Consider the following 22,005-nt stretch of genomic DNA (forward strand, 5'->3'; position numbering starts at 1 on the left):
CAGCCACACGGCTGCAGCCAATTTGCCGACCAGCCACACAGCTGCAACCAATTTGCCGACCAGCCACACAGCTGCAACCAATTTGCCGACCAGCCACACGGCTGCAGCCAATTTGCCGACCAGCCACACAGCTGCAACCAATTTGCCGACCAGCCACACAGCTGCAACCAATTTGCCGACCAGCCACACAGCTGCAACCAATTTGCCGACCAGCCACACAGCTGCAACCAATTTGCCGACCAGCCACACAGCTGCAACCAATTTGCCGACCAGCCACACAGCTGCAACCAATTTGCCGACCAGCCACACGTAGTTACTACCCTACTACCACCATAACATCTTTCTGTTAACTAAATGATATAAACAATAAAGTTGTGAAAAATTGAATTCTCATACACATTAGTTTATTAAAACGATAAAATGTCCAAGCTATACACATATAATGCCGATTAGTTTGTTAATATATTATCTAAAACATAAACACTCAAATGCTAATATTAAAATTTAAAAAAGAACTGTTTCATAAACCAACGGCAATTAGTGGACAATTTGGCCAAATCGAGCAAAAAGCAAAATCCCTAGAAATCGGATAATGTAATATCAACACCGGTAAAACCTTGCTTTAACCATAGCACAAAAGGTTTGATGTAATCTGCACACTTTGTTTTACCTTAATACTAGACTATACACTTTGTTTTACCTTAATACTAGACTATACACTTTGTTTTACCTTAATCCTAGACTATACACTTTGTTTTACCTTAATCCTAGACTATACACTTTGTTGTTTTACCCAACCCCTAAGACATCATAACCGGTGATTATTTAAAAAACAAAAAATAAACAACTTTTTCTTATAAAAGGTAAAATTATGTAAATGGTTAATTTAAAAATATTTCTATAAAATTATACAGTTAAAACAAGAAATAATAAATAATTTTAAAAATAAAGCACTGCTATATAGATATATAAGAACTAAAAAAACCTTGTAAAAAAAACATGTCGACTACATACATCTTTTTTAAAGGGTGTTCGCTAAGCTTTGAAGGGTTCCTTTGAGGTCGTTTTGTGAGGAAACTTATAGTAAGAAGTCGTATTAATGGGGCCCTTTTGTCGACAGCCCTAATGGCTGGAGCTCTTAGTTGATAACCTTTTTATTGGGATTCAAATGACAGGTTTATGTTTTTTGGAAGTTATATTGACGCTCAATACATACACCATATATAATATATATATATATATATATATATATATATATATATATATATATATATATATATATATATATATATATATATATATATATATATATATATATATATATATATATATATATATATATATATATATGTGTGTGTGTGAGTGTGTGTGTGTGTTTGTGTATATATATTACTAGCAATGTAGGAAAAACCTACATTCTACAGAATACCTAGATAACGTTTTCAGGTAAGGTATCAAATATAACAAAATACCAAGGATTTATAAAGAATAAGCCGACCCGCGGCGTGTCATACGCTGCTATTTAGTTGTATTATTTTCTACTTTTCAGTAATTCATAATTTGTGAATTCGACAGTACCAATGCTTCCAGTGAAAATATTTGCTTTAAAACACTATCAGTAGGTGTTAAAGAGATACCCCCACCCTCCTTTCCCCCAACCCCTACCCTACACCCCCCCCCCTTGAAAGCAGCCTCCTCTTAGCTACCTCCCCTAACTTTAAAATCATTTCAAACTAAATTATCTGCCCCTAATAGCCGTCACTAAACCCGGCTCTACGATTGTAAACATTCAGCGTGAACCACAGCTCACCAGACCATGTGGGGGTGTGGGTGGTAGGGATATGCCTAGAGAGGAAGAGAGGGGCCTGCTAAGAGCGCTTACAGCTTGGTGTTTTCTATGGTATCCAAGAAGATATATATATATATATATATATATATATATATATATATATATATATATATATATATATATATATATATATATATATAGATGACAAGCACTGTTCAGGCGAAGTGTCAGATGCCCAGATTGTAAACGTGTTTAGTAACAAGAGTAAAAAAATGAAAGAAAAAATACAAATGAACAACAGGAAATCTTCACTGAGAGAAGTAAGAAATGAGAAGTGAGTGCTATCACTTACTACTTGCTGCAGGACGGAAGGCTAGAATGACATTTTAAATTGTAATTTTCTTTTTTTTACCCTCAACCAACAAAGATAAAGGAAGGTTCTGGTGAGAAAGCGTATCCTACACCCTGCCTGTAGGCCTACATTATTTAATATTCTACATAATGACTAGGAAATGTATGAAATGTGATAGAAATATGATGTTTTTCAAACTTAGACGATCCGTCTTATATACATTACCTAGGTATCCTATAGAATGTCAGTTTTTACATATATATATATATATATATATATATATATATATATATATATATATATATATATATATATATATAAAGGCCTATAATTTATAAATGTTATACATTTCTTTAAAATGACAAATATTTACATAATGCTATATTTACACACAAAAAATTCATGTTATAAAAAATTGCAGTTAAAAACTAGATTTAGAGTGTGAATATAGTTAGAGATAATGAGATGAAACGGTGCAACTAAAAATTGGATAAGAATCTAGTGATCAACCAGCGTCATTGCCTGTTGGATGGCCCATCCGTGTTGTGACCAGTCACTTCATCCCTTGAGCTACGAGCCTGATCCACGGGACCAGCTGGGTTGGGCGAGTCCCCTGTGCCTGCAGAAATAATTGTTTCTGCCGTAGGAGATTTGGATGTCCCTGTACCTTGAATAAAATGGAAATTTTCATAGTTACCTAGTCTTATATAACACTACGGGGAGGCAACTCGGGATTCAGACATGATTTTTAATCCATTTTTACTTTCTCCTGTACAGAGTATAGAGAAAGTATTGTAATCGTGCAAAAAAAATCACGTGAAATTTTTAGTTTTCACCGTTTTACTTCTCAGTACTTCATCATAAACGGAGTATAGGGGACTTATTTTAATAGGGCAAAAATTCTAAATCCAGATTTATTAAAATATCGGCGTTTTACGCGTAATTGAGTCTGAAAAACTGGACTTTGCAATTCTGTCCGGATGTGTGGATGTGTGGATGTGTGTCTCTGTGTGTAAACACGATAACTTGAGAACCGTTGATGAAATTTCATATATAATTATTATATCAAATTTGTAGATCTGTATCAACTTTTCAGCGATTTCCAATAACCGAAAATGGAACTTTTTCTACTTTGAATTTTTCAAAAACTTATAACTTGAGTACTTTTTCAGATAGATATATGAAATTTCACATACAAGTAAAAGATGTAATTCTCTGTCCTATCAAATTTTGAGTTATTTCTGTTGACCGGATGTAGTAATTTACGCTATTTCCGATTTCTCAAAATACATGTGAATTTATAATTTTGTTTGGTGTTCACTTGGTGTGCAATTCTTTTTTCTACGAGATTCTATTCTATTTTAAAACGTTTAAGTAATTTAAAATGGTTTAAAATACTGTCTATATCCCGAGTTGCCATCCCCGTAGTGTTATATAAGAATATTCGAGAAAGTTTAGGGGAGATCACTCCCGGTTTATTCTAAAAGATTTTATTCTATTTTAAAAAGTTTAAGTATTTAAAATTGATTTAAAATATTGTCTATATCCCGAGTTACCCTCCCCTGTTGTTTCATATAAGAATATCCGAGAAATTTTAGGGGAGATCACTCCCGGTTTATTAATTACGTAAACTGTTAAAAATAGAATAGAATCTCGAGGAAAAAGAATTGCACACCAAGTGAACGACAAACAATATGTGTATTATAGTGCGGAATATTAATAGTACTTTATAAATTCATATGCGTTTTTTGAGAAATCGGAAATAGCGTAAAGTACCACTTCCGGTCATCGGAAATTAATCAAAATTTTAATTTTATGTGAAATTTCGTTTACCTATTTGAAACGGTGCTCAAGTTATAGGCTTTTGAAAATTGAAAGTAGAATAAGTTCCACTTCCGGTTATCGGAAATCGCTGAAAAGATGATCCAGAACTACAAACTTGATAGAATACTTATATAAGAATTTCCATCAACCTAGCTTTAATGGTATTCAAGTTATCTTGTTTACAGACACACTGAGGGAGAGAGAGAGAGAGAGACATACGGACTAAATTTTAGAACTATGTTTTTCCGACTCAGGGAAGTGTAAAACGTCGAGATCTGTTAAAGTCTCGATTTTTACTTTCTCGTATAATCAAAGAGTAGAGAAAGTCTTGAAATTGTGCAAAAAAAAAAATCGTGATTTTTGCAAATCTCGACGTTTTACACCTCCTTGAGTCGGAAAAACATAGTTTTGCAATCTTGTCCGTATGTGTGTGTGTGTGTGTGTATGTGTGTGTGTAAACACGATAACTTGAGTACCGTTACAGCTAGGTTGAGGAAATTTCATATATAAGTATTTTATCAAAATCGTAGATCCGTATCAGCTTTTGAGCGGTTTCCGATAACCGGAAGTGGTACTTTTTCTACTTTGAATTTTTCAAAAACCTAAAACTTGAGTACTATTTCAGATAGATAAATGAAATTTCAAATGTAAGTAAAAGATGTAATTCTCTACTTTCTGTCAAATTTTGAGTAATTTCCGTTGACCGGAAGTAGTAATTTACGTTATTTCCGATTTCTCAAAAAACTAATGTAAATTTGTAAAGTACTTATAATATTCCGCGCAATTATGCACATTTCATTTGGCGTTCACTTAGTGTGCAACTCTTTTTCCACGAGATTTTATTCTGTTTTAAAAAGTTTAAGTATTTAAAATGTATTAAAAATCATGTCTTTATTCCTAGTTCCCATCCCCTGTTGTTTTATATAAGAATATTCGATAAAGTTAAGGGGAGATCACTCCCGGTTTATTTTTGTACGATTACAATACTTCTTCTATATTTCGTATACGAGAAAGTAAAAAGTTGCAAAAATTGTTTTTTTTACTAAGTCATGATTATATATATATATATATATATATATATATATATATATATATATATATATATATATATATATATATATATATATATATATATATATATATATATATATATATAATAGTGCAAATGCAATATTGTTGAACTGTTGACATGACGATTATTACATGAGACACAATTTTTTGACACATCTGCTGCCCCTTCTTTTGATAAAACAAGTGATGAGTTGACAATTGTCCACAAAGAATCTCAACTGAATTTAGTCTGTCATTTTTTAAAAAACCTGTCGAGGTGTACTACCTCACCTGTCTAGGTGTTCTAGCTAAAACCTCTCGAGTATTGTACCTCACCTGTCGAGGTGTTCTACCTCTCATGTACAGGTGTTCTACTTCACCTGTCGAGGTGTTCTACCTTACTCAATAGGGTGGCCGAAGCGAGATGTTCTACCTCACCCTCGCGGAGGATCATTGACGTCCATTTTAGGTCTAGGTTTTTTTTCTAGATGCAATATGCATTTGTTGCTAAAATATTGTTAGTGTATAGCTATGGGTAAATTTAAACTGACATACAGATTTAGCTCACTACCCACCCTGACATATGTGCGCGCGTGCGTGTGTGTTTGTGTGTGTATGTGTGTGTTTGTGTGTGTGTGTATGTATGGAAACAGCCCTAACACTATGCCAACCACTAAAAGACGATAATTAAGAATTACAAATGTGCCTACTTTAGTGTTGTCTGTTTTTTATTGCTTCGGTTTTCAAACATACTGTGACAAATGATAGCAAACAAGTTTTGATTTAAAAAAAAAAACAAGTCTACTTACTGTTACTACCTTCATAGTCCCATATCTCAAGAAGATAGCGCAGGACTTCGATGTGTTTTCTAAAATCAAGGAGTGGATCGGGGGTGGAGCTTGGGGCCGGACAAAGCAGAACAGGTCCAAAACAAATGGCCAGGTTGTCTATGGGCATCTTATTTTTATCACAGTGAGAGGCCACACGGCGTAGATGATTCAAGAGTAGGGCCATTGTATCCTAGGCGACGAGAATTGTTTTGGTTCAAGTTATGAATTGAGTTAATTGTTAAAGTTATGAATTGAGTTAATTGTTAAAGTTATGAATTGAGTTAATTGTTAAAGTTATGAATTGAGTTAATTGTTAAAGTTATGAATTGAGTTAATTGTTAAAGTTATGAATTGAGTTAATTGTTCTAACGAAAATTGTAAAGTTTCAGTTTCTACCTGATTGGCCGAAGGAAGGCACTCTAGAATACTCAGCATAAGTTTGGCACTGCCTTCTGGGTCACACGGTAGCCTGACACTTAAAGCGTCCAATAGCATCTGATAGAGGGAATTAGTAAACAATGGTTCTGGTAGCTCCCGTAGGTAATCTTTCAAAACACCTGGTTGATGAGATCAACAGTAGCCATAGGTTACGGGAGAAACTTGTGGAGTTTTTAGTTAATGATGTGGCCAACATAAGGTGGCCAACATCAGGTGGTCAACATCAGTAGACCAAAGTAGTGTGACCTACTTAGGTCTTTTTATTTCTTTTTATTATTTAGTCTCCTGAGTTTTATTATTGACCTTGGGAGAATTGTCAGTTCCCTGGTACGCATCGGTCAACTGAACTCAGTCACGGCATGTGACTTGGATTTTAATCCTTATCAGAACCTCGGCCAATGGTTGTTTAGTATTGAAGATCCTTAACCGATCCTCGACCAATGGCCTTGCAACATTATAGTAGCCTCCCTTGGGTTTGGTCTCAGATAAAAGGTCGAGACACGACTTCTATAGAAGACTTTTTTGACCTAGACTCGGGGAGGCAACAGTGCGGTGTGTGTGTGTGTGTGTGGTTTTATTTGAATGTTTCAGTTCGTGGTGATATATATTAGTTCCTCACCATAGGAGTTGTTTATCACTCCAGTGTTTAAGATACATTGTTTAGGTGTCATATTTCACCAAGTTGTGTGATTATTCCAGTGTTTATGAGCTATTGCTTAGGTGTGTTATTTCACCAAGTATATGGTCATTCCAGTACTTATGATATTGTTTAAGTGTGATATTTCACCAAGTTGTGTGATTATTCAAATGATTATGAGATGTTGCTTAGGTGTGTTATTTCACCAAGTTGTATGGTCATTCCAGGTTTATGATATTGTATTTAGGCGTGGTATTACACCAAGGCTTTTCCTGTGAACTTTAATATCTAATTGTTAGAGATATTTCAGTATCATTGAGTTATCTGTGAGTGATATTTTTATGGTTTATTTATTGCTGTTAATGAAGTTTACTTTGGAGTTGACTTAATGACTATTGTACATACTTGTGCATAAATTAAAATAGTAGTTGTCAGTTTAACCTAAGTTGAGTTTCATCTATCCTACGTGTCAATACCCCTAGACTTTTGATACAAGCCCACGTAGATGTAGGTGTGCTCATACTGTCCAGAAGGTTTCTGTCTGACTACTTTAAACGAACCTGGGGACGTTCGCCGATTCTGCGTCTGACAGACGGCGTCCGTTACAGTAGTGTGAAGTTTACGCTACCGTATGCGGTGTGTAGTTTACACTACCATTTGTGGTGTGTCGTTTACGCTATAATAATTGATTGGATTTCCAATGCGAAATCATCCAATGCTCCTTTAAACGACGGAGCCATACAATTGCTGGCTTGGCAGACGAAGACAAATAAAGACTACGACCAAGGGTTATCGTTTGTATTATTATAGCAAATAAATTCTCATAAACATGCGGCAAAGTGTTTGATTTGGAAATGGGACAGCACTTTAAGATAGAGAAACTGAAAGAATCTGATGGTCGTCTTACCTGTTATGACGTGGATATCGGAAACATTTTCAGGTGATAAATCCACGGCTTGGGCATTGCTCTCAAACGCTTCTCTCAGCATTGCCTTACGCCTAGCACTCCCACATAGACGGTAAATGCCGACAGTCTCTAGACCTCGCCTCTCCACTTCATGGACACATTTACTCACCAACAAAGGGACATTTAAGCCCGAGTTTTCTCTCAATATAATTGTCTCCAGTTCCGCCCCAAACAGAGCGTTTTTCTTGATGGAAGGTAAACGCTGCAGAGAGACTGCGGGCTCTTTGTACAACAAGGTGACGAACAGGATCCCCTTTGGTTCCAGCTTGATGGCCACGTACCGCTTGGTGCCGCTGTGCACGTAGCTGGGGAGCAGAAGGGAGCCATGAAAACACAGACGGTGCTTGTAGTTTGGGTCCCAGTGGTACACGAGAAAAGAAACTTCTTTCGAGTCTTCCAAATCAATATCAAATGCTTCATCCCAGTCGAAGTTAATCGCCCCTGTCCTAATCATTGTCCTGGCTTTGTTGAGGGAGTCTACGGCCACTACACAATACAAATCGCGTAAGCTTGTTTTAGAGGATTTAAGTCCTTGGCCCGACATGATATGAATACTTAATAAGCCATCTAGACCGCCAGATCGGGTCAATTCAACTCGCTTACGCATGTCTGCTTTGTAGGGTTCAAACTCACTGTAGGGAATATGCAGAGGTTTTCTGGTTAGCTGTAGGTCTCGCAGTCGGGATGCAGTATGACGTGCCGGATCTTTGGCCAGCTGAATGGAGGTCTGGGAGCTGGACATGGGCAAACCACCCGCTATTGACATCGCTCCTCCTACACCAGCAGACCCTGATCGGCCGGATAGATCCGGATGAGACTCGTGCTGATATGTGCTGTAAAGGAAAGGAGGCGTGTCGGCGCTAGGGAGCCGGGACAGACGGGGTGGAAGCGCCGGAGTTTGAGTGGAAGCTGCCCTACGGACCGGCACAGGTGAGGCTTGACCGGACAAAGGCTGGCATCCATATTCGTCTCCGGACAAACTCTCTGCTCTTGAGAGAGGAATTTGTCCTGGGCCTGTAAAAGAAAGAATTATTGAATACTTTTTCATTGTATGCCAATCTGTAAACCTATTTAGAAGTGTTTAACAGCCTCGTATGGGCATGTAAAACTAACAGCACCGTCTAGGCCTGTTAAACGAATAGTACGTCTGGGCCCATATAAATTAAGAAGCGCCTACCTGAACCGTTTTGGATTCACAAAAATTCTAGGACTTTCATCTTAATTAAATAATGTATTTTTTTTCCTTCTGGTAAATAGTGGGTATTAAAAGGGTGCTTATATTGAAATAAATGTATTGAAACAAGTCAAAGGAAATCACCAACAGACAAAAATTGATCTCAAAGAATTTTTGACGGTTATCAATGAACGACCAGCATACGGTGACCAGAATCACGTTCAACGGAAACGTGACAACTGGCTCTTTTGAAAAGTTGTCCAGATAAAAGTTTAAATATATAATGAAATATAAGCCGTTTAAATTAGATTGTTATAAGTGCATAAATAAAAACGCCTTTGCGTTTTTAAAACTACCGAAAAATTCAAAATGGCGTAGGTTTTTTTTGGGTTTCCATAACAACCCAAATTGTTTTCAAAACTTTTTTGCTGTTTAATTATTACTTAAGGTCTGAAATAGTTTAGTATAGAAACTCATTATTATCTAGATCTAGATAGAATTATCTAGATTCTACGACGGGGTTGGTTAAGCCGACTTATCGCCGTAACTCTAGAACCTAGATAGATAAAGCACTTGTATTCTTGAATTAGATGATCCGTGAAGCTAAAAAGCAAAGATTTATATCAAATATTTAAGGACTAGGATAGTTTAATAAAGAAACTCAATATTTTATTTTAATTTAAAAATGGATTTTAATTTTAACTAATTAATTTTGGTTTGACCTAGATTCTAGTTCTATAAATAACTTTCTTCGACAGCTGATATTTAGCTCTAGAGAAATGTATTGTATACTTAAATGAAAAGGACTGTTGGAAATTGATTATAAGTGTTGGAACGTAATAAAAATAGCAAACGGACGTATCGTTAAAGCTATAGCCGACAGAAAATTAGCTATGTAATGCGTTACACTTCTGAATAGAGGCAACAAAATCTTCGATGGAAGCCGCCATTGTTGTTGTAAAAGTAAATTAATAATGTGACGTCACTATTCACTATAAGTAAAGTCATTGTTCTCAACTTTTATAATTAATGAGCTTAATCTACCAATGAATAAGTCAATAAATTTAATAACGTCTTTAGATTAATTCGTGATTAACAGTCTGTCTAAAAACAAAAATTGTTCTCTACCTAATTACTATTTTACATATAGTGCAGATTCTCTCCTGTAACCAAACGGACAAACAAACACAAAAAATAAATATTCAAACATGTAAACAAACTTTAGTTTTAGTAGTATATAGATTATAAAATTCATCCTGATCTATAATTACTTTAAATCTATAATATAACGCTGCTGGTAGTGTGTCAGTCCTTCCTTCCTTCCGTCATCGCGCAATAAAAGTAAACACACCACGTGTCGTGTTTTTTTACTTGATATGCAGTGTCTTATTATAAGTAATAGAGTAGGGTTTGTTTTTATTACAAGCTTTTATTTAACTCACTTCCTCGTCAGTCGTCAGTCGTCAGTCTGTCTAGACCGAAACGCAGGAGTGAAAATTCGGAAACTTCTACTTGACCGATACGTTTCACATTTGACACGTGGGTCAAGACATGAAGACAATGCAATCTGAAATTAAATTTGACTTAATTGGATGCCTAATTAATTTTTTATGAATTAATTAAAATTTGGACCGAATTAGTAGACATGTCTTGCCAACCACACCACACGCGTCATCACGTTCAATAGCTGCGCCATCACGGTACGTTCAATAGCTGCGTCATCACGTTCAGTAGGCGCGAAATGGTTTTTAGTCATGTAACTCTATTGTAAATAAAACATGTAAAGTACTGAAAAAAAATTCATAAAAAACGTTTTAATAACAAGCTTTTATGTAATAATGCACTAAAAAGTAGAAAATAAATTATACACTATTATTTAAATTACTATAAAGAAAAGCGTGGGTCTCTTCTCAAATATTAGTAAAGGTATCCAATCGGTACTAAAGTGACCCACGCTTTTCTTTATAGTAATTTAAATAATAGTGTATAATTTAATTTTTTCTACTTTTTAGTGCATTATTACATAAAAGCTTGTTATTAAAACGTTTTTTATGAATTTTTTTTTAACGACTTAACTTTATTTTATTGTTGCTACTGTTTTTACTCTTTCGACAACATAAAGAAAATATTAAATACACGGAAATTGCTAAAACATATTGAACGGATCAATGTCAAATACAATTTTTGTTTTGATTCCTAGAAAAAATGGATACATTTTAATAATAATAGGGTCAAAAAAGCTAATTTATTAATCTGTTTTGTAATTTTGCCAAAGGAGATAATTTAAAAATAAATTCAACTCACGCTAATAAAAAAATCTCCAAGAGTAAATTATTGTTGGAATTATCTAATAAGCAAAATGTGAATGTTCTGTAGATGTGTAAGAGGACATTATTGTTGGAATATTATAACTAGCATGGATTGATTAAAGGCTATCTTTTCTTTATTTTATTCACTGAACGTACTGTTTACTAATGATAATTTTTTATCAACTATTCCGCATCATTAAACACGCGTCATCACGTTCATTAGGTGCGCAATGGTTTAAGTCATGAAACTCTATTGTATTTTTTTTTTTAATTTAAAGAACTGAAAACAAAATGAATTGATAAAGTGCTATATGGTAGGTACAACACAGATATTTTTAATACTGCTTCTATTTATTTTATACACTGAACGTACTGTTTACTAATTATTATTCTATCTTTGGGTTTGCGGACCAGCTGGGGGTTTTATAGACATTTACTGAATCAAGAGCGTCCGCCGGCGGTATGTTTTCTTTTGTGTTTGTGCTGAGTTTGTGTTTTGTTTGTGTTGTGTTTGTGTTGTATTTATGTTGTGTTTATGATGTGTTTGTGTTGTGTTGGGTTAATGTGGTGTTTATGTTGTGTTTGTGTTGTGTTTGTGTTGTTTGTGTTGTGTTTGTGTTGTGTTGTGTTTGTGTTGTGTTTGTGTTGTATTTGCGTTGTGTTGTGTTTGTGTTGTGTTTAGTTTTGTTCTGTTCTGTTCCCAGTTGTGTTCTGTTAGTCGTATACTAAGTTTAATCAGGCGGTTCCGCCGGCGCCCCAGCCGGGTGCGATTTACCCCCGGGCTAGACTGTGAGCACTATGTGCTTATGTTTTAATTTAAGTTGTGTTCGTGTTATGCGTTTGCGTTTTTTTATTTGCATTTGTGTTTGCATTGTGTTTGTGGTTTTTTTTCCTTTTGTGTTTGCGTGTTGCGTTTGTGTGTTTTTGGCGTTTGCGTTTGCATTGTGTTTATGTTGTGCTTGTTTTTTCTTTTGTTTTTGTGTTTGCGTTTTCTTGTGTGTTGTGTTTGTGTTGTGTTTGTGTTGTGTTTGTGTTGTGTTTGTGTTGTGTTTGTGTTGTGTTTGTGTTGTGTTTGTGTTGTGTTTGTGTTGTGTTTGTGTTGTGTTTGTGTTGCATTTGTGTTGCGTTTGTGTTGTGTTGTGTTCGTGTTGTGTTCGTGTTGTGTTCGTGTTTGTGTTGTGTTTGTGTTGTGTTCGTGTTGTGTTTGTGTTGTGTTTGTGTTGTGTTTGTGTTGTGTTTGTGTTGTGTTTGTGTTGTGTTTGTGTTGTGTTTGTGTTGTGTTTGTGTTGTGTTTGTGTTGTGTTTGTGTTGTGTTTGTGTTTTCTTTTGTGTTTGTGTTTGTGTTTTCTTTTGTATTTGTGTTTAGTTTTGTTCTGTTCCCAAGTTGGTACATTTAAAAATGATTTACCGTGGCAGATGTTGCAGCCATAAAAGTAAACAACGAAACATGCAGTGCGTTTAAACTGCATCGCATTGTCATATCATAAGTATTATGGTAGAATTCGTTTATAAAACGACTTAAATTTATTTTATAGTTGTCACAGTTTCTACTCTTTCGTAAAAAATATTAAACAGATCGATGTCAAATAATATTACTGCTTATATTCCTAAAAAATGGATAAATTTTAATATCAGTAGGGTCGAAAAAACTAATTTGCAGTCACATTTGTTTAAAAATTAGCGTGAGTCGAATTTCTTTTTAAATTACCTCCCCTGGCAGAATTATCAAATATTTTGATTAATTATTTTTTTTCGACCCTATTTCGAATATGGATATTCACAAAATTAGTGTTTTCTTTTTCTCTAAACCGAAACCAAAATCACCACTTCATCTTAAAATTTAACCGGAAACATATATGTAATTGAAATCGGATTTTTATCCGTAATCGGCATTTTAACCGGATTTAACCTTGATCAGCACGTAGTTACTGCACATTCATACTAAATATAGTCGTAGTCATACCTCTAAACCTTGCACTTAAGCTAAACTTATTGGGGCGGATATTCCTTCAGCGCACCACGCTGCGCGCGGGTATCGGTATCGGTAACACTTTGGTGTGAATATGGATATTCACGAAAATGAAGCTAAGGGTATTACCCCTTATTGGGACGGAATATCTTCAGCGCACCGCGCTGCGCGCGGGTGTCGGTAGCAGTTTTATTCCTTCAGCGCACCGCGCTGCGCGTATACCCGTGCTTCGCCACGGTGTGGATATGGATATTACCTTAGAGTTTACCTGTATTTGGGGCGAATATTCCTTCAGCATAGTTTTTATTAAAGAAAGTAGCTTTGTGTTAATTCTTGTATAGGGAGCATGGGCGAAGTATTGTAGTCATTTTGACAAACCTCGACACTTTACACATACCCCCGTCGGAAAAACCTAAGGTTACAATTTTGCAGGGGTCTCAGAAGAAAATCGGATTAATTATTTTTAAAGCGTTTCATTAATGTGTTACCAATCCTATCTTGGACACAGGATAGCCCCGGGCGTCAAATAGTACCCCGCCGGGATGCTAGTGGACGCACCTGATTCAATTTAGTGAACAACTATAAAACCCCATCTAATCCATATTCTATAGTATTCTTTAAAACAAAAGAATGCGCCATGACGCTCACGGGGTAACCCGGGGAATCATAGAACATCCTTTAGGTCGTCTGAAAACGCGCCCGGTTCGATTTAGTGAGCGACTATAGCAACCCATTGTATCCATAGCCTATTGCACTCTTTAAAACTAACGTAGGCCCCATAGTGCTACGGGTGAGCCTGGGGTGCCAAATCTCCCCTACCGGGGGGGGCCACAGAACATGCCTGATTCAATATATTCAACGATTATTGTTGCCTTTTGTGTCTTTAGTAGTGCATAGCCTTTTTTAAAAATGAATGTAGGCGCCATAGTGCTAATATGAAAGCACGGGGTGCTTCGGGTCACGCAATCGCCAGGCGCTGACACACTACCAGCGACATACTTTATATATATATATATATATATATATATATATATATATATATATATATATATATATAGGGCCTTATATATATATATATATATATATATATATATATATATATATATATATATATATATATATATATATATATATATAAAGTATGTCTTATTACAACTTTATCCGATTGCTATGGAACTGGCGCCAGTGTTCGTTTTGAAGACTTCTATACACTATGGATAAAATCGGCCACTGTAATCGTTGTCTAAATCAAATCAAGTGTGTCCTAAGGCGCTTCGTCGGTGTGCGTTTTGGTGCCTCAGACTTCGTTTTAAAGAGCACCCTACAATAGTGACAAGGCGGCAAACAAAATTGGATGATTAAACCGAACCACGGGCAGTACTCGGCGCCGTTACGGTAGTGTAACTGAGACCTGCGCTGAGATGCGTTCTACCTCATTAAATGGAGGGTAATAAACGCACACTCAAGGCTACCATACAGTACGCCCAGTAAGAGGGGGGGGGGATCTAAACCGAAGTGTGGACAAACCTGCGTTCAATTCCTGACTGATTTTAAATTGACACGTGACTAGCCATAACCTGAAGGTCAGATAAAAACTTACGTGGAACTTTGTCTCTGGTGCTGAGCTGTCTCTGGAGCTTGCTCTGCTCTTGTTGGAGTTCCTGTGAGAGTGTGGTAAATTTTTTAAGAAGCATTTCAAGTTCAGAAGAGGAACTGGATGGTATTCTGGGTATGGAGTACACCGGCTCATCGTCACTAAACGCCCCTCCATAAGCCTCGTAATCTGAGGCGAATCCTCTCCCATCGGTATGGGCCTGGTGAGTAAAGACGATCTCCGAGTCCGAGTTGTAGCACTCCGGGGATCTGCTACGTAACAGCCTGCCGTATTTGGATTTTGAATTGAGAAGACTTCGAATTCTCTCTTGCCGCCGTCTGTCCTCCTGAGATACGGCGCCTCTGTACTGCTGTCCAGGGGCCGCATATGGCCCCTGACTTGATGTGGATAAGGGATAGGAGGACTGGTACTGGTAGTGGCTAGAAAACTGCTGCGTTGGAAGTGGGGGTTGGTGAAAATGAGGAGATGTGTGATGATAGTGCGACGATTGAGGCTGCATTCCTCCGTCTCTTAAAGCACCAACGTTCATATAAGGAGGTTCTGGAAAGCCTGGACTGGCATCAGAGTTGGGTCTGTTTCTGTATAGATGCGTTCCGAGCGGACTTTGCTTAGATGGAGATTTTGGTAGTACAGACGACTTTCTGCCCAGCGTGTCGGCCACCATATGAAGTTTGTAATCAGGCAAACTAGAAAAGTGATCGTAAATCGGATTTGTTACACTTATATAGCTACTATGAGGCGACTCCAGAACTTCGTGACCTAAATATGTTCTGTCTTTAGAATCGACGCTTCGTGGCAAGGAGCCTTCACTGGAGTTGCTGCTTTCCATGCCGTCATCGCTGATCAGCTTGGCCTCTGCTCGGTGGGGGCTTATAAAAATACTGGCATATCTGGACGCAGGCCGTTCTTGTCGTGGTATGTAGTCAGCAGTCTGGAAGGGATATTGAGCGTAGGTCTGACCAGGCTCGTACATGTCTGGGCATTTCTCTGTCATCTCCAACGCTGAGGCAGACGATGACCTTCCTTTCTTGAGCACAACAACAGGAGGGTCGGGCTGTTCTGCCATGGGCAGCGAAGGGCATGATTTATTTTTGCTGCTATTTCTACGAGTCCTAATGGTCAGTACAAGCTTTTTCGGGATTGACATAAGGATGACCACATCGTCGAGAGACATATTTCCCACCTTGACATTATTTACTGTTACTATCTCATCACCGACATGAAGGAGTCCGTTGCTTTGAGCGACTGTTCCCATCTGTATACGGGAAATAAAGACTCCATCTGAGCGGTCAAAGCCATTGCCCTCACGAATATAAAAACCCAGAGTCTGGCCTGGTCGTTTAATGATCTCAACAGTCTCGACTACAAAGCTGTCGTCTTCAACCTCCATGCTCTTTATGCCCATCTCCAGACCCGCACCACCGTTTGGCCCGCGCACGTTTGCATAGACATGACTAGTTAAACTAATGGCTGCGCTTGGAGAAGTTGAAGAAAATACTGAATAGGGCGCTGCCCGCTGGCAGCCACCCTGCTGCCGATTGGGAATCCTTTCCTGTATATTAAGGTTATGGTTAGGTTCATGACCTCGATGAGATTCTAGATTTCTTTGCTGTTGTACTATAAATTGCTGCTGAAGGTGAAGTTGTTGCTCCTGCTGTGAATTGATATGCTGCTGATGTTCGTGTTTACGTTGGTGGTGCTGCTGTTGTTGTTGAAGGTGCTGAAGAGGAAACTGCACTAATGACGTTTGCTGTGGTAGGCTAACAAAATGACGGTAAACTTGAAGCGACTGATCTGCGCATTGGCTAGACACAGGTTCATGACATTGAATCTTTTGACTAGTTTGTTGACGAGAAGTTGGATATTGCTGATGCAAACGCGGTTCATGCGATATTTGAGAATGAAACTGAATTCGTTGTTCAGATGATTGCAAACGAGGGTGAAGCACAAGATCCTTCAGCACTTCATCGTAATTCACAGACTTGCTGGTTATTTTGACATCTGACTTGACTGGACTATCTCCTATTTCATCACATGGTAAGTGCTGTCTAGTTTCAACAGACGATCCTATGCAGTTCTTCTCAAAATTCTCTTTTTCCGTTACAACAGTTTCTCTTGTGCCTGCTGTCAACAGTCCCCCACCCGACCCTGACTGTCGCTTATCGTCTTTAGAATTCTGTTCTGAAGCGCCAATGAATTCTTCTTCTGGTTTAGTTAGCAGACGGGTTTCTTGTTCGAGTTGGGGTGAGTTTCTTTTGTCAATCTTTTTAAGAAGCTTGCTACGACTATTAAGGCAATCTGGACTCTCTTCGTTAGGGCGAATATTAGATTGGGTGCGGTCATCCAAAGTCCGTGGGTCTTCTTCTCCCTAAGATAAAAATATAATGGTAACCTCAGATAATTAAAAAAACAAGACAAAATACAGCAGAGCATGAATGAAATAAATTTGATGCTATCAACTCATACAGTTAAAAAATTATGATATTCGAGAGTGTGTAAATGAAAGCCAGGGTTTTGCAGAAGTGAAAGCATGTCATTAACATGGTAATTAATTTATTAAAATGAAATGAGGTAGTTAATTTGCTCAAATTAAAGTATATAATTCACCATTTTTAAATAGATCAAAATAAGAATTTCAAATTTTAAAATATTGGCTGTGTAGATCTACGATAAATGTTAACTTATGGATAGTGCTTCTAGGGAAGGGGTGATATAAAAGCGGCCCGCAGTTCCCGATTTACTGAATTTACTCTAAATACCATAAATTTTCGTAATTGCGCTTTTTCGCAGACAGTCAGTTTTACTAGAAAAGTGAATGTTTTACTGTTAAAAACAAACAATATTTTAAAGTTTGTTCTCATTGAATCTGAACTATGTGTAGAACTCTAAAATATGTATATATGTAGAGAATAATATTCTTTTTAATCAAACTTTTAAGAACAAATTTATTTAAAGACGTTAATTAATTTATTGATATATTCATTGGTAAAAAACACCACTTTAATTATAAAATTTCGGAACAATTACTTTATAGTGACGTCACTTGATTCATTTACTTACATTTCACAATAAACAATGAAAGATGGCGGCTTCCATGGAAGACCATGTTGCCCATTCAAACGTTTAACGCTTTATTAAAAATAAACAAAGCCATAGATTGTAGATCTATAATCTAGATATATAATCTTGATCTAGATCAAGCTCTATGTAGATTCTAGATATATATCAATAATGAGTTTTTTTAATTTTTTAGGCCATAATAATTTTATTTAAATCTTTGTTAAACAATGGAATTGGCTAAATTATGACATAATTAATTATTATTAAATAATCTATGCGTGATTTAACTTTATTAATAATGTACGATGCTAAATATATTACCCCAGTCAATTTACACTCAATTGTAAGTGCCCAGCTGGCTGAGGTGATAGTTTAACAGTTAAGATGCAGGTGGTACTGGTTCGAGGCAAATCATGCCAATGTTCAATTTCTTTTTAGATATGAATGATAAAGTTGCCTATCGGGACTTTCCGAGACAAGTGGCAAGTAGAGTTCACCAGTTTCTGTGAGCTCAGCATATGAAGAGATAGTGTGGTCATACCCTCACTCAGCCGAGTGGGGGTTGGCTTTTTGTGAAGATGTGTGACAGTGGTAATGGAAGGGGAAAGATGAAAATTATCAAACAGACGTCACAGTTATTAAAAAATAACGGGTATCTAGTTTTTTTTACCAAAAACCGACGCTCCCTAAAATAATACAGCCTGAACATACGTCTGTGTGTTACTTGTATAAGCTAGTTAAAAAAAATAACACATACAAAAACGCTATTCTGACACATGAGTCTTTGATTGAACACGTTTCAAAACAAAACCAGGCTATTCATTAGATCGAGTGAATAGAGAGACTGTCATAAACAGTAACAAATATTTAAAACGTTAGGCCGAGCAGTGGCGTCGCTAGGTCAGGTGTCACCAGGTGCGGCACCTAATGGTGTAGCCACCCCCCCTATACCCCAACCGCCAAAGGAAAAAAGTATAGGCTATATATATATATATATATATATATATATATATATATATATATATATATATATATATATATATATATATATATACATGTATATATATATACATGTATATATATATATATGTATATATATATATATGTATATATATATATGTATATATATATATATGTATATATATATATATATATATATATATATATATATATATATATATATATATATATATATATATATATATATATATATATATATATATATATATATATATATATGCAGTTGGTGACAACTCCCTCCGATTTTGCCAAATGTTGGCAATTTGTGCACACATTATTTTAATCCACCTAAAAATGTTGCATGGATCGTCAATTTTAACTTAAAATTTTTTTACCGCTAATTAGCCTTTCATTGAACTAGCAAAAAGCTTATTTATTCTATATATTTATCAACTTTTTACTTTCTCGTATATACGAAGTATAGAGAAAGTCTTGTAATCGTGCAAAAAAAAATCGAGAATTTTACAAATCTGGACGTTTTACACCTCACTGAACGGAAAAACATAATTTTGCAATCTTGTCCGTATGTCTGTGTGTCTGTCTGTGTGTCTGTCTGTTTGTAAACACGATAACTTGAGTACCATTACAGCTAGGTTGATGAAATTTCATATCTAAGTATTTTATCAAAATCGTAGATCCTGATCAACTTTTGAGCGATTTCCGATAACCGGAAGTGGTACTTTTTTTACTTTGAATTTATCAAAAGCCTATAACTTGAGTACTATTTCGGATAGATAAATGAAATTTTACACGTAAGTAAAAGATCTAATTCTCTACCTTCTGTCAAATTTTGAGTAGTTTCCGTTGACCCGAAGTACTAATTTACGCTATTTCCGATTTCTCAAAAAACGCATGTAAATTTATAAAGTACTAATAATATTGCGCACTATTATGCACATTTTGTTTTGGCGTTCGCTTGGTGTGCAATACCTTTTTCTATGAGATTCTATTCTATTTTTAAAAGTTTAAGTAATTAAAAATCATGTCTATATTCCAAGTCATATAAGAATATTCGAGAAAGTTTAGGGGAGATCACTCCCGGTTTATTTTGTCTTGGTGTCATCCCCCTAAATGGTGTCACTCGGTGCGGTCCGCAACCCCCGACCCCGCCTCGCGACGCCTTTGAGGCCGAGTGTCTATGTTGTGGAATGGAACTCATTCGCTAAGACTGAGATGAGAAGATTTCAATATAGCCTAACCGTACATGCCATAGCCATCTGTCCTCAATAGCTACTCTGCAAAAAATGTATGTTATGAAAACATGGGTATAAAGAGTTTTTTTTAGACTTTTAATCTTTACCGACTACAAGTTCCACGGACCGACAAGTTGTGAGCACAGATGGGAGTAGTATGTAAATGAAATGATTATGTCATTTCTTTCATAGGAACACTTAAAGGGAAAGGCAGGGGTTCTGATTAAAACTGAGGATACATAAATACTTGTGTCGTTGTGTGTACGTATAGATTGGTGGTGGTGTGTACATGTAGACTGGTGGTGTGTACAGTCATGTAGATTGGTGGTGGTGTGTACAGTTAGACTGATGGTGGTGTGTACATGTAGACTGCTGGTGGTGTGTACAGTTAGACTGATGGTGGTGTGTACATGTAGACTAGTGGTGGTGTGTACATGTAGACTGGTGGTGGTGTGTACATGTAGACTGGTGGTGGTGTGTACATGTAGACTAGCGGTGGTGTGTACATGTAGATTGGTGGTGGTGTGTACATGTAGATTGGTGGTGTGTACATGTAGATTGGTGGTGGTGTGTACATGTAGACTAGTGGTGGTGTGTACATGTAGACTGATGGTGGTGTGTACATGTAGACTAGTGGTGGTGTGTACATGTAGACTGGTGGTGGTGTGTACATGTAGACTAGCGGTGGTGTGTACATGTAGATTGGTGGTGGTGTGTACATGTAGACTGGTGGTGGTGTGTACATGTAGACTGGTGGTGGTGTGTACATGTAGACTGGTGGTGGTGTGTACATGTAGAGTCATGGTGGTGTGTACATGTAGATTGGTGGTGGTGTGTACATGTAGATTGGTGGTGGTGTGTACATGTAGACTGGTGGTGGTGTGTACATGTAGAGTGATGGTGGTGTGTACATGTAGATTGGTGGTGGTGTGTACATGTAGACTGATGGTGGTGTGTACATGTAGATTGGTGGTGGTGTGTACATGTAGACTAGTGGTGGTGTGTACATGTAGACTGGTGGTGGTGTGTACATGTAGACTAGTGGTGGTGTGTACAGTTAGACTGGTGGTGGTGTGTACATGTAGACTGGTGCTGGTGTGTACATGTAGATTGGTGGTGGTGTGTACATGTAGACTGCTGGTGGTGTGTACATGTAGACTGGTGGTGGTGTGTACATGTAGACTGATGGTGGTGTGTACATGTAGACTGGTGGTGGTGTGTACATGTAGACTGATGGTGGTGTGTACATGTAGACTGGTGGTGGTGTGTACATGTAGACTGGTGGTGGTGTGTACATGTAGAGTGATGGTGGTGTGTACATGTAGATTGGTGGTGGTGTGTACATGTAGACTAGTGGTGGTGTGTACAGTTAGACTGGTGCTGGTGTGTACATGTAGATTGGTGGTGGTGTGTACATGTAGACTGATGGTGGTGTGTACATGTAGACTGGTGGTGGTGTGTACATGTAGACTGCTGGTGGTGTGTACATGTAGACTGCTGGTGGTGTAACCCCTTGCTAAAATAGACATTAAGTAAAGATCGTCCATCTATCTATATACTTCTAAAATTTAGGTGGTTGTATTTTTTTGGGGGTTTATTACTTTCTTGCTTACAAAGTGTATATAGAGTATTGTAATCTGGACGTTTTTAACTCCCTGAGTCGGAAAACTGTTCTGCATTTTGGTCTTTAAGTAGATACATACACTCTCTAAATACAAACAAATACATACAGCGAAACTATTATTATACATGAAGATCTAAAAATCGCGAAAATGAGA

The 22,005-nt window shown here is 36.9% G+C and overlaps 1 protein-coding gene across 2 annotated transcripts in view; it reads right to left on the reverse strand.

Moving 5' to 3' along the window:
* Positions 1 to 2,474: 2,474 nt before the first annotated feature.
* Positions 2,475 to 22,005, reverse strand: part of LOC131956961 (uncharacterized) — a 32,387-nt gene continuing 12,856 nt past the window's right edge. For both annotated transcript variants that reach the window (XM_059321615.1, XM_059321614.1), the window contains 5 exons: positions 14,940 to 17,322; positions 7,828 to 8,901; positions 6,242 to 6,402; positions 5,825 to 6,035; positions 2,475 to 2,808 (listed from right to left, as the gene is read on the reverse strand). In XM_059321615.1, coding sequence (XP_059177598.1) covers positions 2,657 to 2,808; positions 5,825 to 6,035; positions 6,242 to 6,402; positions 7,828 to 8,901; positions 14,940 to 17,322 — 3,981 coding nt within the window. In that variant the 3' untranslated portion in view covers positions 2,475 to 2,656. The remainder of the gene's footprint in view (positions 2,809 to 5,824; positions 6,036 to 6,241; positions 6,403 to 7,827; positions 8,902 to 14,939; positions 17,323 to 22,005) is intronic.

This window comes from Physella acuta, unplaced genomic scaffold (assembly GCF_028476545.2).
Source record: "Physella acuta isolate Inbredline_101_S28 unplaced genomic scaffold, ASM2847654v3 ptg001190l, whole genome shotgun sequence".
NCBI lineage: Eukaryota > Metazoa > Mollusca > Gastropoda > Physidae > Physella > Physella acuta.